The following is a 22675-nucleotide window of genomic DNA, read 5'->3' as shown; positions in this document are numbered from 1 at the left end:
ATGTCTGCAAGCAACTGCAAATGTTTTCATGAAAGTGAGATCTGTTAAACTTGAACTGCAAATCAATAAATGCTAAATGTTAATCATAAGTAAACATTAAATGTATGTATAGTTTGTGTTTGTAGTTTTTCTTATCAGGTGATTTAAGGCCATTAACTCTCAACCAACTCCCTTACCAGTGCACTGACTGCTGAACTAAGGAGATGACTAGGATGTACCCAGAGATTTACTTCGGATTTATTTCTTTCTGTTAATTATTCTCATCTTAAATGAGACAAAGTGTCCAAGCACACAGACAAAACTTCTGGTGAAGCAACTGAGATCCACATAAAATGGTGCTTATTAAAAAGGAGAGTGAAGACACAAAAATTGAAGAAGCATTCAGAGTTAAACATGAAGATGCCAAGGAACAAACAGGTTGGTTTTCATTCTCAAAGCTGAATTCAGTCATCTGATCCTAATTAAAATGTTGACCTCTACAGAAATAGAGATATATAAAAAATGCAGAAGTAGCATAAACAAAACTTAATTATGCAACAATATCTAACAAACTTCTCGGGATACGCATGTAACCATGGTTCGCCAAGACACTATGGACACTTTGGGTAATGCAATCAGCATGACCGGTGTCTGAAGCACGTGTGAAAACACTTCAATCCAGTTGGGCCATGCAGCCCAAGACATCATTAGTGGGGCACCCCTAAGTATAAGAGGGTGCCGGTAATGCACGTCTTCAACTTCTTTGACTGAAGGAGACATGACACATTCAAGCCCCAGTCTACTTAAAACTATTCAGTACTAAGCACTACAAATGGTCACCTTTATGCCAGGAAATCTTGCATGTCACACATGGCAGATCACAAGGGTTTTCTGGTGGCACATTGTGCATCTTCTGAATTTACTGGTAGGTGTGATGTGCTTTTGTGTGTGTTCTGCTCAATGGTGAGAAACAGGTCTAGGAGCAGGAGGCTCCTAATCAGCGAGCTCCTGTACTAGAGCTTCCCAGAATTCCCTCTTGTTTTTTTACTTCCCTGGTGAAAAAACCAGCATATGCTGGTAGGTATGTTTTAATGCTGGGATGCTGGTTAGGTAGGTTTTGATGCTGGTTTAAGCTGGTCCTTTGCTGGTTTAAGCTGGTCCTTAGCTGGTTTATGCTGGTCCTTTGCTGGTTCATGCTGGTCCTTGACCAGTAACATGACCAGCAAAAACCAGCAAAGGACCAGCTTAAACCAGCATCAAAACATACCTACCAGCATATGCTGGTTTTTTCACCAGGGTTGCCCTTTTGTCCTGCGGTGCAACCAGCTGTTGGTGGATTATGAAAGCATTTACCACCGCAATGTTCAGAGAGTGAGAAAATGCAGCAGTACCACTGTTTTTTTGGACAGACTGAATAGTATCCATTGAGGGCAACAGATGCATCCATTCCTCCCATGTTGCTGTGTAGAACGCAAACATAATGAACACATCTGAACAATCTTTTGCATGACAAATGAATAAATTCTACTCAGTTGTTGTAGGCTGACACAACAGTAAAAATAGAAACAGTCAGATGTTGTTCACATTTCAAAATGAATCTTTTTTGCTATAGGTTTTATGAATACACATGTAAAATCTTTGGTATTAGATGCTCTTGCTGCTTCTGCCTCATTGCTTTAATTGGTGTCATTGTTCACACTGATAAACACCAGAATTACATGCGAATTGGAGTTTCCCTGATCTCTCTGATAATGAGCGCTACAGTTCTGCCGATTGGATTACAGCTGCTGAAATGCTAGAGTCTGAGAGACAACTATAATTGCTCACATAATTTGCATACTGTACGTGAAGCTCATGATTTGACTGCTGCCTCGGAAATCTGTATAAAACTACAGTGATTCATTGCTTTAGTCAGTCTTGATGACTGCAGCCATCACAGTACCATCTCAATCAAGAATCAGGTGAAGATTGACACAGTCTACTGCTTTTCATGTCTGAGTTGTCATGTTTTTGTCAGTTAAAAAAAGGAATGGCTTTAATAGTTAAACAATAATTGCAAAAATAGTGCATTATAAACGAAACTCTTTAAAAGAATATTGCCACTGAAATCAACAAGATCAAAAAGACATACCATATGACTATATGTTTATAACTTAATTTTTTCTAAGTTTCATTTTTCTAAATATCTGTGGAGAAACTGAAATGGAATTTGTGTATGTATGTATGTGTTATATATAGCTGTATATAAAAATGTGATTCAGTTTTAATCAATAAATTATATAGATCTCTTTGCAACCACATATTTGTTCTCATTTATGAGAAATATATCCTATAAAACCCCTATATAGATATAAGCCAGAAGCTTTAAAAATCTCAGTAGTATTGATAGTTTTTGGTCTCTGTGGTAAATTAATCGATTATCTTAACCAGGGGTGCTCAACCTTGGTCCTGGAGATCGACTTTCCTGCGGAGTTCAGCTCCAACCCTGACCAAACACACCTGAACCAGCTAATTGGATCTGAAGGAGCACTTGATAATTACAGACAGGTGTGTTTGATTAGGGCTGGAACTAAACTCTGCAGGAATGTCGATCTCCAGGAACAGGGTTGGGCACCCCTGGCGAAAAAAATTTGGTCCTTGACCAGCAACATGACCAGCATAAACCAGCAAAGGACCAGCTTAAACCAGCATCAAAACCTACCTATCAAAATCAGGGGGTCCCTGGTTTTTTCACCAGGGACCCCTGATCTTAACATTTGTATGGGTTTTCTGTCAGTTCAGTGTGTGAACAAGGCTTTTATTTTGGCCTGGCGACAATGACGTCATGAAGGCTGCGCCGTGCTCCTGCGTCTGTGATTCGGCTGGAGGTTTGTTTCTAGTCATTTTCAGTGTGTAAATTAATACAACCTTTTAAAATTGATAGAGAACGGCGAAATGAGTTAATTATTACAGAATGTAGCACTGTAATCTTTATCTAGTAACATTACACAGTGTTATGATTAAAGCGCATCCACACGTAAGTAACAGAAAAGGTGCGTCTCATTTCGCTTCCTATATCATTAGTCAGTTTATCCTGTTAATAAACAGCTTTCGAAACTTCGCAAAATGATGCACTAATTTAAAGCGCTCAAATCACCTGCTGCAAAATAGTGCAGCTGGAACGAGAACAAACACAAACGTGTAATGTTAACTTTTACAAACCAACTCCAATATTTTTTTTTCATTAAAGTGAAGTCTAATAAATATAATATACAAATATTAAATGTTAATTATAACTAAACATAAAACATGATCGTCTACAGAGTTCTTTTATTAATCTGTAGTGCCAGCTTTGGTTGTTTTTTTTGTCTTATAAGTTGATTTAATATTAACTCTCACCCTGTCTGACTCCCTTACCAGTGAGCTTACTACTGAACTAGGGAGCGGTTTGAGACGCACCCAAAGATTTAGTTTGGATTTACTTTTCTCTCTGTTAATTATTTTTTATCCTAAACAGGACAAAGTGTTCAAACGCACAGATAAGCTCCTGGTGAAGCAACTGAGATCCACGTGACACACTATAAATATGGCGTTTATTAAAGAGGAGAGTGAAGACATTATTGAAGGGGGATTCAGAATCAAACATGAAGATACTGAGGAACAAATAAGGATTGTGATTATTAAAGAGGAGAGTGAAGACATGACGATTGAAGAAGTGTTCAGAGTCAACCATGAAGATACTGAGGAACAAACAGGTTGGTTTTCATTCTCAAAGCTGAATTAGTCATTTGATCCTTATTGAAATGTCCAGCTGAGCTATGTTCAACATCCTAAAAACGTTAAATACAAAAAGAAACAATTAGCAGCAGATCAGGAGTAGATACAGTAAGTTCTAAAAAATGTTAATACTTTACCAAATGGATTGAAGAGTCTTCATTCAGGTGAACAGCAGGTGGTTTCACTTTTGACGTTTTTTATTGGCATTCTGAACAATGTGTTCATTCTTCTAAACACTTCTTATTTGTCACAACTTAGCATTTTATTTTTTAGACTTATTCCTGTACCCCGAACACTTTAAGTAGCATTATGCAGATTAACCCACTGCCCTACAAGAGTGAAGTTTGTCAATATATTGATTTTGATTATCCAAAAACCAGAACAAGAAAGCTAACAAATAGTCCTAATCCAGATGTTGTGCTATAGGAAAGCTGCAAAATAACAATAGATATCAGAGTTGTTCTAATTGTAGGTGTATAAATTGCAACAAACTGCAATCACATTTGTGTTGGTGCAGAATGAGAGGGGCACGCGAGTTTTTGTATAAAGAAGGGTTTCCCAAATGGAGCTTTAGGAATGAATTTAAGGGGGTTCATGAGTTGATGAAAAGGTTTTAATTAATTACATTTTAATTAAATCATAAAATGTAAATAATTTTGTAAAATTTAAGGTAATACAGTGGTGTTTATAAGCACAGTGCTGCTTTGTTTACAGAGGTTACCATGGAAAAAGCTCTGCTTTTGCTCTTCCATAAGTACCACCTACTTTTCAGACCAATGCGTAAATTGGACCAAATTTTAGCTGTAAATCTTAACCGGTAGATGTGTAACAAGTTAATGTGCATTAAAAAAATCACACTTCAAAAATAAAGTTGCCTATGCAGAATTGTTTAGAACAGATAAAATGGAACAGATAAAGATGGCTGTAATATATCAGTTTGACACATCCTTGTAAGAAGTGTGGGTTGGTATGTTGAAGTCTGTACCTGCATACTGGTGGTGGCTGAGAAGATTCCACCCTTTATATATCAATCGTTTTAAGTATTAAGAGAAGTGATATATAAATGCTGTGTGTTATTATTTTCTATCATAGAATAGCCTTCCCAGTCACCTGACCTAAATTCTATTGAACTGCTCTGGGACTAACTGGATCGAAAGGTCAGAAGGAAATATCTGACTACAGAAATATCTGTGTTGTGCCTAACAACGCCCTTTAGCAGTTATAAATGTACTGTACCATGGCTTCTTAAGTCGTATTGCTTTATTGTGTAAGTGATTATAAAGGGTAAAAGATTAGGATGTAATGTATACTATAAGGGTACGTTTGTGTGTTTCAAAGTACTTATAGAGTGAAACTCTACATTGTTTTGAGTTGTAAACCAGGCTGATCTTGATGCCATGTTTTTGTTGTCACTATAACCAGAGGCTTGAGTCTGCCTGGTTGTTAGTTTGTGGGCAGTTCAAATAACTCTTAAAGGAGAAGTTCACTTCCAGAACAACAATTTACAGATAATGTACAGATAATGTACTCACCCCCTTGTCATCCAAGATGTTCATGTCTTTCTTTCTTCAGTCGTAAAGAAATTGTGTCTTTTAAAGAAAACATTTCAGGATTTTTCTCCATGTAATGGACTGATAAGGTGCCCCGAGTTTGAAATTCTAAAATGTAGTTTAAATGCGGCTTCAAACGATCCCAAATGCGGTTGTAAACGATCCCAGCCGAGGAAGAAGGGTATTATCTAGCAAAATGATCGGATATTTTCATTAAAAAAAATACAATTTAAATACTTTTTAATTTCAAACGCTCGTCTTGTCTTGCTCTCCCTGAATTCTTGTGTATTCTGACTCAAGACAGAGTATGTCGAAAAACTCCAATCGTATTTTCTTTCTCAACTTCAAAAATCATTTCAAAATCATTCTACATCGCTGCAGAAGTACTGACTTAGTCTATGCAAAGTGAACATGCAAAGAAGATCAAACAACCTTAACGAAAAAAGTTAAAACAACGATGTAGGATGATTTTGAAGTTGAGGGAGAAAATATGAGTTTTTTTGACATACCCTAACTGTCTTGAGCCAGAATACACACAGTTCAGGGAGAGCAAGACAAGACGAGCATTTGACATTAAAAAGTATTTTTAACACTGAACATTTTAAAGACTCTTCTTCCTCGGCTGGGATTGTTTACAACTGCGTTTGCGATCGTTTGAAGCCACATTTAAACTGCATTCTGGAAGTTCAAACTCGGGGCATCATATCAGTCCATTATATGGAGAAAAGTCCTGAAATGTTTTCCTCAAAAAGCATAATTTCTTTATGACTGAAGAAAGAAAGACTTGAACATCCTGGATGACAAGGAGGTGAGTACATTATCTGTAAATTGTTGTTCAGGAAGTGGACTTCTCCTTTAAAACATAGTTTGTTTGTTGGGTAAGGATAATATTTTTCTAATATTTTATACCAGGGATGTCAAATTCAGTTTCAGGAGGACCACAGCCCTTTAGAATTTAGCTAAACTATGCAAAACTGTGAATCTCAAGGAGCAAAGTTTGACACTTCTTTGTAGATATAAATGGCAGATTTAGTCATTGTTTAGTTTAGTGCAATGCTGGTTTTAAATGGATGATTAACCAACTTGTATTTGTCTCTTTTTTTTACCCTAGACCTGAAAGAGGAGCGGGAAGTACTGAATGAAATGCAAGATGAAGATCAGTGTCAGAAACATGACTTCATAACTGGACAAAAATCATTTAGTTGCTCACAGACTGCAAAGAATTGCTCACAAAAAAGAGCTCAAAAGACTGGAACTAGAAGTCGTTTCACCTGCCAGCAGTGTGGAAAGAGTTTGAGTCGACAAGAAAAACTTAAAGTCCACATGAGAATTCACACCGGAGAGAAGCCCTACAACTGCCAACAGTGTGGAAAGAGTTTCCCTGACAAAGCCAACCTTAAAAGACATACAAGAATTCACACCGGAGAGAGGCCTTTCGTCTGCCAACTCTGTGGAAATTCTTTCACTGAAAAAGGAAACCTTAAAAAACACATGAGAGTTCACACCGGAGAGAAGCCTTACACCTGCCAACAGTGTGGAAGTAGTTTCCCTCTAAAAGGAAACCTTAAAAAACATATGCGAGTTCACACCAGAGAGAAACCTTACACCTGCAAAATATGTGGAAATGGTTTCACTGAAAAAGGAAACTATATGAGGCACCTGAGAATTCATACTGGGGAGCAGCCTTACACATGCACTCAATGTGGAAAGAGTTTTACACATAAAAACACTTTTAATACCCACTTGACAATTCACACAGGAAAGAAGCCTTTCACCTGCCAACTGTGTGGAAATGGTTTCATTCAAAAAAAGAACCTTAAAAACCACATGATGATTCACAGAGGAGAGAGGCCTTTCTCCTGCAAACAGTGTGGAAAGAGTTTCGATCAACAAGGAAACCTTAAAGTCCACATGAGGATTCACACCGGAGAGAAGCCCTTCATCTGCCAACAGTGTGGAAAATGTTTCAGTCAACCGGGAAACCTTAAAGTCCACATGAGGGTTCACACCGGAGAGAGGCCTTACCCCTGCAATCTGTGTGGAAATAGTTTCATTAAAGCAGAAAGTCTTAAAAGGCACATGAGAATTCACACTGGCGAGAGGCCTTACAAATGCCCTCAGTGTGGAAACAGTTTCACTCAACAGTCGAGCTTTAACAGGCACATGAGAATTCACACCAGCGAGGAGCATTAACCATGCAAACTGTGTGGAAGAACTTTACAACAAAACTAAACCTCAAGGCAAAAGCATATTTTGTTTTTACACATAAGCGAGGGTCCATGTACAGTGCGCGAGATGTTTCACATATCAAAAAGACCTCAATCATCATTTACAAAGTCATTCTGGAAAGACATTGCCATGCTCCTCAGTGTAACAAGTTTACAAAAGGGAGCTATTGTAAAAATGACCTAAACATTCACTCTGAAAGAGTGTGATTTAATTATGATCAGTGTAATATTTTATTTTCACATCACACAAATACACCTGAAAAGTGCTGCATGCGTGGAAAGTGTTTCAAAGAGTTCTGCAATAGAAAGTTTTGTCAACTGAAATTGCAGTAATCTTTTTGGAGAAATGAAGTCATTAATCACAACAAGGAGTTATTAAAATGTCAAAAATGTTTCAGTCAGTCTTGACTTTTGTTTCATGGGCTTTAATTTTGTTGTAATTTGTTAATGTAATTTGCTTTTGTAACACTAGATGATGGGGAAAAGTTAAAAAGACGACTGTACACAATGTATAAGTCATATTTACAAAAACAATTAATCACATCTGCATCCCTGCATATAAAAACAAGTGGTAAGAATGTACAATGAAATTAATAAAAAAATACTGCTACAAAAAAAATAGTGCTACATTAAGCTATCCTGCCTTAAGAAAACAATAAATAACAGTAATAAAACTGTATTACTGTAATATGATACTGCTGCATGACACTGTTAGCATGGTAATTTAGCCATGTCTAAGCTCTGCATTTCCTGGTAATAGTGATGTACCAAAATTAATTTTCACTAAAACTGCAATTAAAATTTTCATTTGGTCAAAAACTGAAACCACACATACAGGGTATTTAATCAATCAATCGACTGATAATCTAAATTGCACATAAGTACTTTTTTTTTTTTTTTTTTTTTTTAAGGGATGTTTTTTTTTTTTACTTTTCTTTAAGGGAGAAGTCCATTTCCAAAACAAAGATTCACATATAATGTACTCACCCGCTTGTCATCCAAGATGTTCATGTCTTATTTTCTTCAGTCGTAAAGAAATTGTTTTTTGAGGAAAACATTTCAGGATTTTTCTCCATATAATGGACTGATATGGTGCCCTGATTTTGAACTTCTAAAATGTAGTTTAAATGCGGCTTCAAACGATCCCAAATGTGGTTGTAAACAATCCCAGTCGAGGAAGAAGTGTCTTATCTAGCGAAACGATCGGTTATTTTCATTAAAAAAAATACTATTTAAATACTTTTTAATCTCAAACGCTCGTCTTGTCTCGCTCTCCCTGAACGCTCAAGACAGTTAGAGTATGTCAAAAATCTTAAAAAAAAACTTAAAAAATCTAAAATGTCAAAAATCTTAAAATGACTAGGGGGTGAGTACATTATATGTGAATCTTTGTTTTGTAAATAGATTTCTTTAATATATATTTTTTCTACTGTACTTGTTGAAACAAACATTTAAACAGTGGCTGTAATAAATTAAAAAATGAAGACAAAGGGTTAAAATATAATGGATGTGACTCACAGTTTTCCTTACAGCCTTTCATCACTCTTGTCAAGCTCCCGCACATAGAAGCTTGTTTCTGCCACAGAATAAAATATTTGAAAAAATAATTGACTTTTAATTGATTTATCACACAATCGTGAGTTTACATTTCTCACTTGTAAGATGTAACTCGAAAATTAAAAAGTAGCAGTTCTTTCTCTTAATGTTTTATTCTGGGGCGGAAACAAGCTTCCATTCTTGCCCAATCCTTAAGCAGTGTCAAGTGTATCATTCTCACCAGTCCTCAAAAAAAACACCTTTCATGTCGGCACCAATAGCCTTGTGGGCAGTTGCGCCTTGGGTGTCCCGGAGTCGAATCCCGCTTTGTGGACCTCGTCCTACCACTTACTTCCTGAAAAATGTAGCGCATTTCACACACAAGTTTTTGTATATGCATTAGGATGAATGCAAAATACCATCCAGATTGTTATTTAGGCAATGCTCGAAGAATGTATCTTTTTATCAGATATATGTATGGTGATATTAGCAAAGGTTTTGTTCACTGATAAACTTATGAGTGTTTCTGATATCAGATGCATGGCCACTTTGTGTAACCTGGATGAAGTGTACCTGCTTGGAAGCAAGTGAAAGCGACAGTGACGTGACATGAAGTATGAAGTCCCATCCAAGTACACACACAGCAGTGAGATTTTCAAAGATAAGTTCTCATCAGCAGTGTTGTAATTTGTTTTATTTATTTTACTTTACTGTTTTATGCCTTTATTTATCAAAGTGGGAGAAAGAGAGAAAGGGGGATGGGATGGGATCAGAAGAGGTCCGAAAGCCAGAATTTGAACTCTGGACATCTGAAGTGCAGTGGTGCTACATGTCAACATAATTTAACGTTTTAAGACTAAGAAGACTTTTCTGTCTTCTTGTTTTAACCTAATTTACATTTTACTGTTGGTCTTGTCTAGAATAATTATTTCCACACTATTGTCATTAAGATAGAATTTCAGTTTTGTTGAGTACACCCCAAACATAGTCAAATCTCAGCAAAATTTGGTTTGTTCCCATTTTTCATGAAGGGGCATTGACTGGTCGGGTGAGAGCAGAAGATTTCAAAAGTCCAAAAATAAGGACCACCCAAATACGCATGCTTAGTGAATGAAACCCATTGTTCACAATTTGAATTTCTTTGTAAAATTGACAGCCTTTGAAAGCTATAATGCAAGAAATAAAAACTAACAAAGCTCAAAGAATACTGGCCCTCATTTATCAATCTAATTTATAAACGAGCACAGATCCAAGTGCATAAATCAGCTTAATGTGATTCATGAAACATTCATATGTCACCAATCTCATCATATGAATGATCAGAAGTTGATAAATGTGGGGGATGAAAACAATCATCATTTAAATGTCAGGGCCCTAAAAACACCCCGATTTTCAAGCCTGGCTTCTAGAGTTTACAACATTGAGAAACGTAACCAGGTTACCAGGTGGTTAGTGTGCCGACATATACAGTGCAACTGCGCTCACGCGAACCCGAGTTCGATTCCCGTCTCGAGGTCCTTTGTCAATCCCGCTCCCCTCTCTCTACCTAATACTTTCCTGTCATCTCTCCATTGTCCTATCTTAATAATAAAGAAACAAAAGCCAAAAAATATAACTTAAAAAAAAAAATCTAATAAATTTTAATTAACATTTCAACATTTATTTTAGATTTCAAAATGAACACAAAAAACAGTGTAGTGCAACATGCAAAACTATATTTTGGGACTTCAGCAGCATACAATCCTGCAATTAAAACCAAGAAGTTGTTCAGAAAACCACAACTGTTCAGTTCCTATATTTTGGCCCCACTAAAAAGGCATTAACACCAATTTCAGGATTAAAAAAAATGCATTTTTCATTTCATGAAAATTTCCGAGAGGCCTGCTGTGACCATAGTGGAGCAACATCTCACAGCAAGAACCGGCAAACCTGGTTCAGTCCATGAGGAAGAGATGCTCTGTGGCACTTAAAGCAGCTGCTGGACACACAAAATACAGAGTCCTGCTTTTGTTCATACAAATATTTACACATTTTAAGAAATTTGTGGTTATTCACCAAATGTTCTGTGATCATATACGTCAAAGGGCAACTTTACATCCAAAACTCTCATCACGTCAATGGCTTCTCACCAGTGTGAATGTTCATGTGTTTTTTAAGGTTTCCTTTTTGAGTGAAACGCCTTCCACACTGTTGGCAGGTGAAAGGGCTTTCTCCGGTGTGAATTCTCATGTGAACATTAAGGTTTGCTTTTTCAGTAAAACGCTTTCCACATTGTTGGCAGGTGAAAGGTTTCTCTCCGGTATGAATTCTCATGTGGATATCAAGGTTTTGTTTATGTGTAAAACATTTTCCACACTGAGAGCATGTGTAAGGCTTCTCTCCACTGTGAGTTCTCATGTGGTTTTCAACGTTTGATTTTCGAATGAAACCCTTTCCACACAGTTTGCAGGTGTAAGGCTTCTCTTCGGTGTGAATTTTCATGTGGACATCAAGGTTTTGTTTATGTCTAAAACTCTTTCCACATTGAGAGCACGTGTAAGGCTTCTCTCCCGTGTGAATTCTCATGTGGTTTTTAAGGCTTGATTTTCGAACGAAGCTTTTTCCACACAGTTTGCAGGTGAACGGCTTCTCTCCGGTGTGGATTTTCAAGTGCATTCTAAGGGTTTCTTTAAGAGTAAAACTCATTCCACATTGAGGACATGTGTAAGGCTTCTCTCCAGTGTGAGTTCTCATGTGGCAATGAAAATTTCCTAATCTGCTGAAACTTTTTCCACAGTGTTGGCAGGTGAAATTATATCTAATTGCTGTCTTTTGAGCTCGTTTTTGTGTCTTTTCAGTCTGTGAGCAACTGAATGATTTTCCTCCCGTTTTAAAATCATGCTGATCTCTGTCTTCCTTTATATTGAGTTCTTGACTCTCCTTTTTCAGTGGCATCAAGTCTAAAGCAAAACAACACAAATGCAAGTTAAAATGGCACAAAGCAACAAACATCAAAATTAGATTGTACAGCTACTAAAAAGAGTAAGCTACTAAAAGAGGTATTAAATATAGTCACAATTATCATTAACTCTTTAGATTCCTGGGGACATGTTCCAAAATTGGTAATTATTAAACCTCAAACAGGATGTTAATTATAGACCAATCTCAAATCTGCCTTTTACTTTAAAAATATTACAAATAGTGTCCTGTGAACTATGTTAAATTTTTGCATAGTAACTAATTTAAGCCCCACTATGGGATGAAAACAGTCTGACTTACTAACAAATGCATGCACTGTTACCCATGCCCTTGATAAAAGTTGTATCTTACTATCCACAACCAAACACCTTTTCTGCCTTTCAATGTGTGTCTGTGAAATTCAGAATTATACAGAAGTACAGCAGTTTTTACTATTGTTGTTACTATTTGTAAAAAACACTGCACATTCATATAATCCTGAATTTTCACAAACACACGTTGAAAGACTTTTAGTTGTGGATAATAAGATACATTTGCAACTTTTATCAGGTTCATGGATAACTGTGCATGGATTATTTTTTGTGTGTGTAATTTTGAGATAAATTTTATCCCATACCCATCATCGTACAGAAACTGTCAATGAAGAGACGTTTTATCATACACAAGTACAGAGTGCCACAGGGCTCAGTATTAGGTCCTCTGCTTTTCCTCTTGCATATGCTTCCCCCAAAAGGACAGTATTATTTGCATAATTTAAATAATCTTTTTTTTTAATTTCTTAACTCTTTACATTAATTACACACAATTACACAAAAAGCTTTGCTAATTATACAGACCAAAGATGCATATTTTCAGCTAAGCATTCGTATAATCTTGTTTGTGATATCCGATTTAATATTATTTATGGTATCTTTGATAATATTGTTCATGAAACTCATTCAATCTGACAGTCTAATAAATTGGAGAGCCACCCAAATGACTGCTCAGCCAAATACAGCAAAATCTAACAACAGCAAACCTGGAAAGTAGGAAGTATGATCTACTTAGGTTCACTAGAAGGCAGCAATAGTATTTGTCTGGTCATGTGATCTTAGTGTAAAAAAACAAAGCTTTAATTAAGATACCAATGTGCCATTCTTCTAAATGATCATTCATTACTGTAGAGCTGGACATTTTATGTATCAAATGTATGAGTTCAGCTTTAAGTATGAAAACCAACCTGTTTGTTCCTCAGTACCTTCATGTTTGACTCTGAATGTGTCCTCAATCTTAATGTCTTCACTCTCCTCTTTAACGAACAGCATCTTTGACTTTATAATAGTGTGTAACGTGGATCTCTTCTGTGTGTTTTAATACTCTGCCCTGTTTAAGATGAGAATAATACCAAAAATACCCCAAAACTCCCCAAACTAAATCTCTGGGTGTGTTTCAGTCAGCTCCCTAGTTCAGTAGTCAGCTCAGTAAGGAAGTCAGTCAGAGGGAATGGACTTAAATGGCCTGAGAAAAAAAACAACACAAAATTAGAGCTGCAAATTAATATTTCCTACATGCACACATTTCTTATGAATAATATTTGGTACTTATATTTAACAGATTGTATTTTTAATGAAAACATTTGCAGTTTTGTAAAAATTGTCATTTCGCGGGTTTGTGTTTATTAATCTGGTTGCATTTACACTGCGGAGATTCGAGCGCTTCGAATCACTGAATCATTTAGTGATGCAACTGATTCAGTTACCTCTGAGTTTCGAAAAGCTCCGTTACCCTCAACACTACAAGCAAGCAAACGAATTGGCTTCTTACGACAAACTAATGCACGATATAGGGAGCGAAATGAGATGCACCTTTTTACTCACGTGTGGATGCACTTTATTTACACAATCTAACGCTCATAAATGATATCTAAAGTATTACAATGTTAAATTCAATAATAATAAAGCCACTGTACACCGCTTGTGCAAACTATAAAACTGTATTAACGTAAACACTATAAATGCTAATAAACACAAACCTTTCTTCAGCCGAATCACAACAAATATAGGAGCGCGGCTCAGACGTATGACGTCACATCACTAAACCAAAATAAAAGTCCTGTTTAAAATTACAAAATACGTTTATAGTAGAGGAAATCGGAGTTCAGTTCTTGGTGAAATACATAATAAAGTACATATTGTACAATTATGTGAAATTTAAATGTGTGTGTGTGTATACACACAATTAAAATTTAAAATTCTTTCTCTAAAGCATAATTAACATACAAGACAATAAAGGAACCAACTGCTTAGGATTGTTTATTGCAGCAAATTAATTAGAAAGGAAACGGTAAGTATATGTACATACAGTATACTAGAAAAACAACAAAGAATGAACTGAGCTGATAAAAAAAATAGTTCAGAGCTGAAGATAAATAGAATATATTTCCATGCTTTCCCTGATCATAAATTTAAAGGTGCCTGGTATTTATAAGGTTCCACAATCAGTGAATTTATCCAGATATAACAACATTAAATCGAAATCTACTTGACTAAACAATAAACTAAAAAAAAAAACCAAAAAAACAAAAAACAAACAAACTAAAAAAACCTAGAAACTGGAAACAAGTAATTTTGTTAAGTTTGTTTATTTATTTTTAATGTTCCAGCAGAGCTGGGTAGAATATTTACAAATTGTACTCCGTTACTAATTCCAAATTACATGACTCGTTACATTGTAGTCAGTAACATAATCCATTACATTACACATTTTAGGAAATATAATCAGATTACTTTTAGATTACTTTTGATGTAACTTTTTTGCATTGATTTAAACAGGATAATCTTGTAGCATAATGATGTAAAAATACAAAATATATTCCTTTCATTGTAATTATCAACATGAAGTGCATTAAACATTAAATTAAATCAAGGTTTCCCAAATTGAGGTAACATTAAAATAAATCTTTTTAAAATAACAATCAAAATCATTCAATTACTGAAAAAAATGAAATATTTTGTTTACCTACACGCCATATGACCATTGACCAAAGTCAGAGAACCGTGAAAATGCAAATGTGATACTCGACTATTAAAACATTTATTTTAAAATCTCAGGGGTACTTCAAGGGACTGATTATGATTTCACTTTTTACCTTTAGTTCATGTGTAATGTGTAAAAGTTACAACGCTCAAAGTTCAATAGAAAGGGAGATATTGTCTTTTACAGAATTGACTGATTGACTACACCTACCCCTTTACAGTATATATTAGGTGAAAGAGGTTCAGATGACAAAAATGTCTGCAAATAAGGAATAGCGATTTCTTATTTTGTGCAGTTTAATGAGTTAAAAAGACAAAAGCGTTTTAATAATACATAATTATACATGGATAAATAACCTGCAGAGTGATAATTTAAATAAAAATGAATGTGTTCATCAGTAGTTGATGCACTGTTGAAACACTTCTTAAACCCAAAATGATTTTTGTAAATCCATTGACAAAATGCTGTCACCACCCGACTAATGACTAGTCTACACTCTTAAAAATAAAGGTGTTTAAAGGGTTCTTCACAGTGATGCCATATAAGAACCATTTTTAGTTCCACAAAGAACCATTCAGTCAAAGGTTCTTTAAAGAACCATCTCTTTTTACGTTTTTATAATCTGAAGAACCTTCTTCTGCCACAAAGAACCTTTTGTGAAACAGAAAAGTCCTTCAGATGTTAAAGGTTCTTTATGGAACCATTCAGACAAAAAGTGTTCTTCTATGGCATCGTGAAGCACCTTTATTTTAAAGAGTGTATGTGTGAATGTCCACAAAACTAGACTTTCTGAGATTTTAGAAAAGAACATTTCAAAAATAAAAAAAGAAGAATTAGAGAGAATCAATAAATGATAAATAATGTATTGCTATTGTGTGAATAATCATGTAACCAACAAAAAAGTAACTGTAGTCTGATTATGAACATTTAAAATGTAACTTACTCTTAATTACAAGTACTTAATTTTTGGAATCTGATTACATAATTTAGATTACATGTAACCAGTTACTACTTAGCTCTGTCTTCCAGTTACATTATTGCATTTCCCAGCAAGGTAGAAGTTTGACTTACATTTTCATTCAGAGGAATAAACACACATCTACCGCAACTGCTCTATATGTGAAACTACAGCAAAGAACACAGTCATCTAACAGCTGGGGGAAACAATAAACACAAAATTTATCAAGAGTCATTTTTGAAGGGGACACAAAGATGTTCTGCCTTAATTAAAGCCAAATTGCCTGTATATTGTGACATTTTGTAAATACTCGGCATTTTGGTGCATTAAAAAAAAAAGGGGTGTAACGGTACGGTAAGTACCTCGGTTCAAGGGTCACGGTTCAATATGATTTTGATACAATAGAAAAAAAAAACTACTATGCTAGGTTTCTTTTCATTTATTTTAAATGGACAGTAGTACAAATTAGTTTTTTCCACATAGATGTGAAAATACTAAATATTATATCAAATTAATCTCATATATAGGCTATAAAATCTGCAGTACATATACACACACAAGGAATAAATACTTGTAATATATTTCATTTAGTTAACCGATAGACAAGGGGAAAAAAAACTGTGCGACACATAACGTAGCCTATATTTTCTTGAGTTTCAGTTCAGTTTTGTAACAGGAAGGAAACTCAAATGGCAGAAAGTGACATTCTATTTGTTTTTTGTTTAAGTTGATTTTGCTGGTAAGAAGAAAGTTGAAGTAATTGCGCTGGCGCACACAAACACAAAACATATCAGTTCCAGGCTTCTAGCATTGGTAACTTGACAGTGCAGTTGGTACTTTATCAAAAGAAAATACAGTGAATCAAACATCAGCGCACCCGCCTCACTGTGTCACCATTAGAACATGACTGAAGTACAAAGTCTATAATTTACATAATAAATAATAATTTAGCATTTGGATGCATTGCAAATATGGAACTATTATGGAATATTTGGATTTGTGCCGAATGAGAGAGGTAGGATACAAGAGCACAAAGCTCCATTTCGCAGACAGTTGAGTGCGCAAGCCTTTAAAGTAACGTCATACTCCTTTGTCACTGTCTAGTGGTCTTTGTTTTCAAGTGCGCAACTCCTGGCATTCGCTGTTCTTCTGTCGGCAGTTATCAAACAGAGTTGCATTACTGCAGGCACCCCCTTCTGGATTGAGGGTGACTTGCCTGTATTCGTTGTAAGGCTTCTTACACCAAACTGAGATGCCCGTGACGGTTCGGTACGAATACATGTACCGTTACACCCCTAGTAAAAAATGATCTTATATTTTTTTTCCCTGTCATATTATCTGGCCAAAAACACAAAGCGATAGTTGTTTAAATATAAGTTAGGTTCATAGGTTTACTATGTGGTCATTAAATCATCTTGTGTCCTCCACATAGTATTTTAATTTTCATCTGGGACAGAGGATGTCTCTTACTTAGATATTCAACTGCAGCAAGCCCACTGGTATGCCACTTACCATCATATTGAGCAAAACCCAAAACAAAGGTAGAACATACTGTCCAACATGCTACTGTATTAAACAAGCTACCAGAAAAACTAGTTCAAGTTATAATTGCTAACACAGTGAAATGTATTGGTTGTCATAATTTTTTTTTGTCATGAATAATTTATTAATGACTCCACAATATCTGTATTAAAGAGAAAAGACCAGCCTTGATAGTCTATTTACTGGAGCTCCACAACTACTAAAGAGCTTTGTTCTCTCCCACCGGACGTATGTGTGCAGGTGAGGTAAAAAGGGAAAGCAGGCAGAGGATCAAACCACTGTGAGGCAAGAGTTTCACAAAATGTTTCTAAACTTAAAAAAACATTTTTTTTGTCCTGAACCCCTCAAGAAATTGCTCCTTGGGATGTTCTGTTCGAGATGTTCTTTTCAGAATGCATTTGCAAATGACGTTTCAGGTCTGCGCTATGCGAGAAACTCATTTCGCACTGAAGACATTTGAACGGCTTCTCTCCAGTGTGACTTCTAATGTGAGTCTTTAGGTTTCCTTTAAACCTGAAACACTTTCCACACTGAGGGCAGGTGTACGGTTTCTCTCCAGTGTGAACTCTGATGTGAACCTTAAGATGTCCTTCTCTTGAGCAACTCTTTCCACAGAGGTGGCACATAAAAGGCTTTTCTCCAATGTGAATTACTACATGATTCTCAAGATGTTTCCGGTCTGTGAAACTCTTTTCGCACTGACGACAGTTAAAGCGACTCTCTCTTGAATGAATCTTCATGTGAATATTAAGGTTTTCTTTATATCTGAAACTGTTTCCACACTGATCGCATGTGAACGGCTTCTCTCCAGTGTGACTTCTAATGTGAGTCTGAAGTTTTTCTTTACGTGTGAAACTCTTTCCACACTGAGGGCAGGTGAAAGGCCTCTCTCCAGTGTGAATTCTCATGTGGGTACTGAGGATTTTTTTCTGTTTGAAACCCTTTCCACACTGATCACACACAAACGGATTCTCTCCAGTGTGAATTCTCATGTGAGTTTTAAGGTTTCCGTTACGTGTGAAACTCTTCCCACACAGTTTGCAGGTGTGAGGTCTTTCTCCAGTGTGAGTTCTCATGTGGGCATTAAGGTTTTTTTTCTCCGTGAACCTTTTTTCACACTGAGAGCATATGAACTGCTTCTTCTCAGTGTGAATTTTCTTGTGAACTTTAAGGCATTCTTTTTGACTGAAAGTTTCTCCACACTGTTGACAGGTGAAAGAGCTCTCTCCGGTATGAATTATTAAGTAGGAAATTACGTTTGTAGTTCGTGTTTTTCGAGCTTCTATTTGTGAGGTAGTCTTTTCATTCGGGGAGCAACTAGTTGATTTTCCTTCAGTCTCGAAATCAGATTGTTTCTTATTTAGACTTTTCTCTTCCATTTCATTCATTTCTTGACTCTCCAATTTCAGTGCCATCAGGTCTACAGTGAAATAAGAAAAATACAAGTTAACACCAGAGTAATGGTACAAAGCAACAAACATCAAAACATCTGCTGTCAATCGAACTGAAAATGTGCAATTAATTAGTAATTAATTGCATATTAATATATTTACATGTCCAAATTAATTTAGAAACAGCATAAAGACTGTTTATTTAAAATATGTGGTTTAAATCTTTTTACAAAGTTGCCTATTATTAATGAAGGTCGGTACCATTGATATCAATACTGCTACTGATTTGTCTCTATTAAATGCATTTCAGTTGTAGTTGTAAATCTGTACATCATCAATTGTAGCTATTACACCCATTCAACATTACAGTACAATTGAAAGGCATTCAATAGGCTTTTAAAACAAAATATTGAACTTAATCTTCACATAAATTATAATTTGTATATACATGATTAATCTGTATTCATGCCACAAAAGTTAAAAAGTGTACACGGTTCCAAGAATGACAAATGCAAGTGTAAAAAATTAGGCGAGTAAATCCACTAAATATGCGCAAGTCACAGCTATGATTGACAGTAATAACCGAACGAAACCTCTGACAAGCCAATGTCAAAAATAGAGCTGTGCATTACATGGTTCAAACTAAATTCAGAGTAACAAGACTACAGCAGTAACAAATTTGTGTTGGTTGAATATAGGCTATTTAATAGCTTTTACAGTTCAAGATCAAACTTAAAAGATGTAGTTATTAAATGAAATACAAAACATTTCAAAATCATATTGATTCATATTAAATGGATTATTTAATTCTTATATCATTAATATTTAACTTAGGCTAATTTGTAGTGAACTATAAATGAGGAGGCTATTTGAATAATTCACCCTTATAGGCTGTTTGTGTGAGCTTATTTATTTATTCATTTATTTTAATGACTTTCTGCACTTGCTATACTATACACTTAAATGAGGTAAAAGCACTGAATTTTGTTATACTAGTAATTTTATAATAAATTGAAAAGACTTGAAAAAACTAGGGAGTTGAAATGGCAGCTGCAGCCAATGAGTGATCCTCTGCTGCAATCTTCTGGTAATTTCATGTCATTTACATCTTAAAAAGACGTTGTTTTCCGTGAAAAGACATTTTTTCATGTCGTCTTTATGAATAATATGAAACTTAATGTTCATGCCGCTATCATTATTTATGATGTTGCAATTATTGTTCTCAGTTTCTAATAAGAATGAGGCAGGAGGTAAGCGCCAATAGCCTTGTGGTGCAGTTGCGCCTCGGGTGTCCCGAGATCGAATTCCGCCTCGTGGACCTTTCCCCAACTTTAAAACATTAACCCCCAGTTTCACAGACAAAGCTTAAACCTAGTCCTACACTAAAATGTAAGTCTGAGGTGTTTTAACTGAAAGAAACTTTGTTTTGTCTCAAGATCCACACCAGTAGTGTTTTTAACTAAGGCACATTTATAAAAAATTACTTATATGTCTTAATTGATCTATGGCCTAATCCTGGCTCAGGCTAAGCCCTGTCCATGGAACTGGGCCTTAGTTTATAAAACGATGCCTTCATATTTGCTTGTTTTTAAAAAGAACAGCATTTTATGTCTCTCTCTCCCTCCCCAGGGGCAATGGAAAATAAAGACAACAAATAACAAATGTCAAGTCAAAAACACTACTGTCACTGTTTGCTTCATGCAAACTAAAGTTTTTGCTTTATATCGCTTTCATTGTTTTTATTCAAAAATATAGTGTTTAATATTACACAGAATAATTGTTTTGTTTAGGCTATATCTGTATTATTTTTATATCACTATTTCTCAACATTTTAATAAGGATCAAATGAGTGAGTTCAGCTTTGAGAATGAAAACCAACCTGTTTGTTCCTCAGCATCTTCTTGTTTGACTCGGAATGTTTCTTCAACCTTCGTGTCTTCACTCTCCTCTTTAATGAATGCCATCTTTATAACAGGGTGTCACGTGGATCTCCGTTGATTCACCAGAATTTTTCTGTGTGTTTGGACACTTTGTCCTGTATAAGATAACAATAATTAACAGAAAGACAAATAAAACCAAATTAAATCTCTGAGCGCGTCTCAATCAGCTCCCGAATTCAGTAGTCGGTATTTTAGGAAGTCAGTCAGAGTGAGAGTTAAAAGCACAATATGTAAAATCCGAAAAACACTACAACAGTGTCATATTTTGTTTACTTGTGTACTTACATTATTCAAAATGTTTCCAAGAACGTTTAAACCCAAACAAATAAGCCATTTTAACTACTGTCAAGTTTCTTGTAATTAGAAACATCAAAAACACTTTGATATGTTATGAATTAGGTATTTAGGTATTTATTATTAGGATTAACCCCTTGAGATGTACCATCTCGTTTTCGAGGGGGTCCCAGAACACAATGCAATACAATCACAACATAAAACAAAAGCATTACAATGAATAGCATTACAATAGAACGTTCAACACACTCAAATGTACCCTAGCATGATAAAACAGTGCTACTCAACCCCACATACGTATGACAGGAAAGAGCAGAAGCAGTCAACTGTGGCGTCTCTCATTAGCAATCACTCCAGCGGGCTAGTTTAGCTTCCACGGATTTTAACCCCTCCCTGCTTCATACTACAGTGATGTTAAAAAACCTCTAATTAATTAGCTCATCCATGAACATGATTTCTGCTCGAGTCCTGTCGGATTGCATTACACAGGCTGTGGAGATGAAGACAACTCCCATGATTCCACACTCAATCACAGCATCATCAAAATATGCCTTTGTTTGTTAATTTTAAACATCTCATACTGCGCCTTTAAACCTGACACAAAAAGCCCAACCAAAACTAGCACTCAAATTAATAAAAGGAAACTAATTATACAAAGGTTCAGATTTCTATTAAGATTTATATTTAGTATTTACTGATTTGTAGGTTATATTTAATAGATTTCACTTTAATGAAATATTGGCAGCTGGTTGTATAAAAGTTGTCATTAAACATGTTTGTGTTTTTTGTTCTCGTTGCATATAAAGTGTTTTGAGCAGCAGGTGTTTCGAACACTTGAAATCAGTGAATAATTTTGCAGTGCAATTGATTCAGATCACTGCTTGACAGTGGCCGAATTCGTGTTTATGATAAACTGATTCATAAAATATTGAGCGAAATGAGACGCACCTTACTAATGTGTGAATGCGTTTTACACGCACAAAATAACCTTTATGGATGTCAATAGATAAATATTACATTACAGACAAAGCATTACAGTGTTACATTAATTAATCATTTATTTTACAGCTTTATATACAATTTTCTAAACGAGTTATATTGATTTAAAGACTTTAAATGATTGAAAGCACACACCTTTCTTCAGCTGAATCACAGGCTCAGGAGCGCGGTGCAGCCTTATGACGTCACATCGCCAGACCTCAATAAAAGTCTTTTTCGCTAAAATCATAGAATTTTACAGTAGATAGCACATATAGGCTGAATTGAAGGAGCTATCAAAAGCTGTGATCCGGGTCTTCAAATTACAGGATTGGAAAAAAACTTAAAGATATTTCAAACTACTAAGAATCGAAGAAATTGTAATCAAAATTAATTTTGTGGTTGCAGAGAGATTCAACTGTTTAATTTATTAACTTAAACTAAATCTTTATGTCAGTGTATTCATCTTATTCCATCTCAGTTTCACCCCAGAATATAAAGGCAATACATCAAATTTCACCTTCTTTTGGTTAAAGTGAATTATATTAAG

General features: G+C 35.4%; 3 protein-coding genes across 8 annotated transcripts in view; 2 read left to right on the top strand and 1 right to left on the bottom strand.

Annotated features, from left to right (window-relative positions):
- Positions 1 to 412: 412 nt before the first annotated feature.
- LOC127164190 (gastrula zinc finger protein XlCGF57.1-like) overlaps positions 413 to 22675 on the top strand; it is a 93598-nt gene continuing 71335 nt past the window's right edge. Inside the window, exon 1 of the mRNA XM_051107972.1 lies at positions 413 to 417. The gene's annotated coding sequence lies outside the window, so the exon portion shown is untranslated. The remainder of the gene's footprint in view (positions 418 to 22675) is intronic.
- LOC127164202 (zinc finger protein OZF) lies at positions 2853 to 8339 on the top strand. The gene is made up of 3 exons (XM_051107989.1): positions 2853 to 3011; positions 3476 to 3713; positions 6397 to 8339. Exons 2-3 carry the CDS (start codon positions 3545 to 3547, stop codon positions 7476 to 7478), a joined length of 1251 nt encoding a protein of 416 aa, XP_050963946.1. The 5' UTR covers positions 2853 to 3011; positions 3476 to 3544; the 3' UTR covers positions 7479 to 8339.
- The window catches only part of LOC127164203 (gastrula zinc finger protein XlCGF7.1), a 240762-nt gene continuing 228399 nt past the window's right edge, over positions 10313 to 22675 (bottom strand). For 2 of the 6 annotated variants that reach the window (XM_051107991.1, XM_051107990.1), the window contains exon 3: positions 14333 to 18942. In XM_051107991.1, the coding sequence (XP_050963948.1) occupies positions 17867 to 18942 (1076 nt within the window). In that variant the 3' untranslated portion in view covers positions 14333 to 17866. Of the gene's footprint in view, positions 11989 to 13226; positions 13505 to 13851; positions 14000 to 14332; positions 18943 to 20792; positions 20949 to 22281; positions 22357 to 22675 lie in introns of those variants that run through there. The other 4 variants (XM_051107997.1, XM_051107996.1, XM_051107995.1 and 1 more) reach the window with 4 other exon arrangements.

This window comes from Labeo rohita, chromosome 4, assembly GCF_022985175.1.
Source record: "Labeo rohita strain BAU-BD-2019 chromosome 4, IGBB_LRoh.1.0, whole genome shotgun sequence".
In the NCBI taxonomy this organism is placed as follows: Eukaryota; Metazoa; Chordata; class Actinopteri; order Cypriniformes; family Cyprinidae; genus Labeo; species Labeo rohita.
Note: the sequence above shows the minus strand (reverse complement) of the source record. Positions and strands in the feature narration are given on the sequence as shown.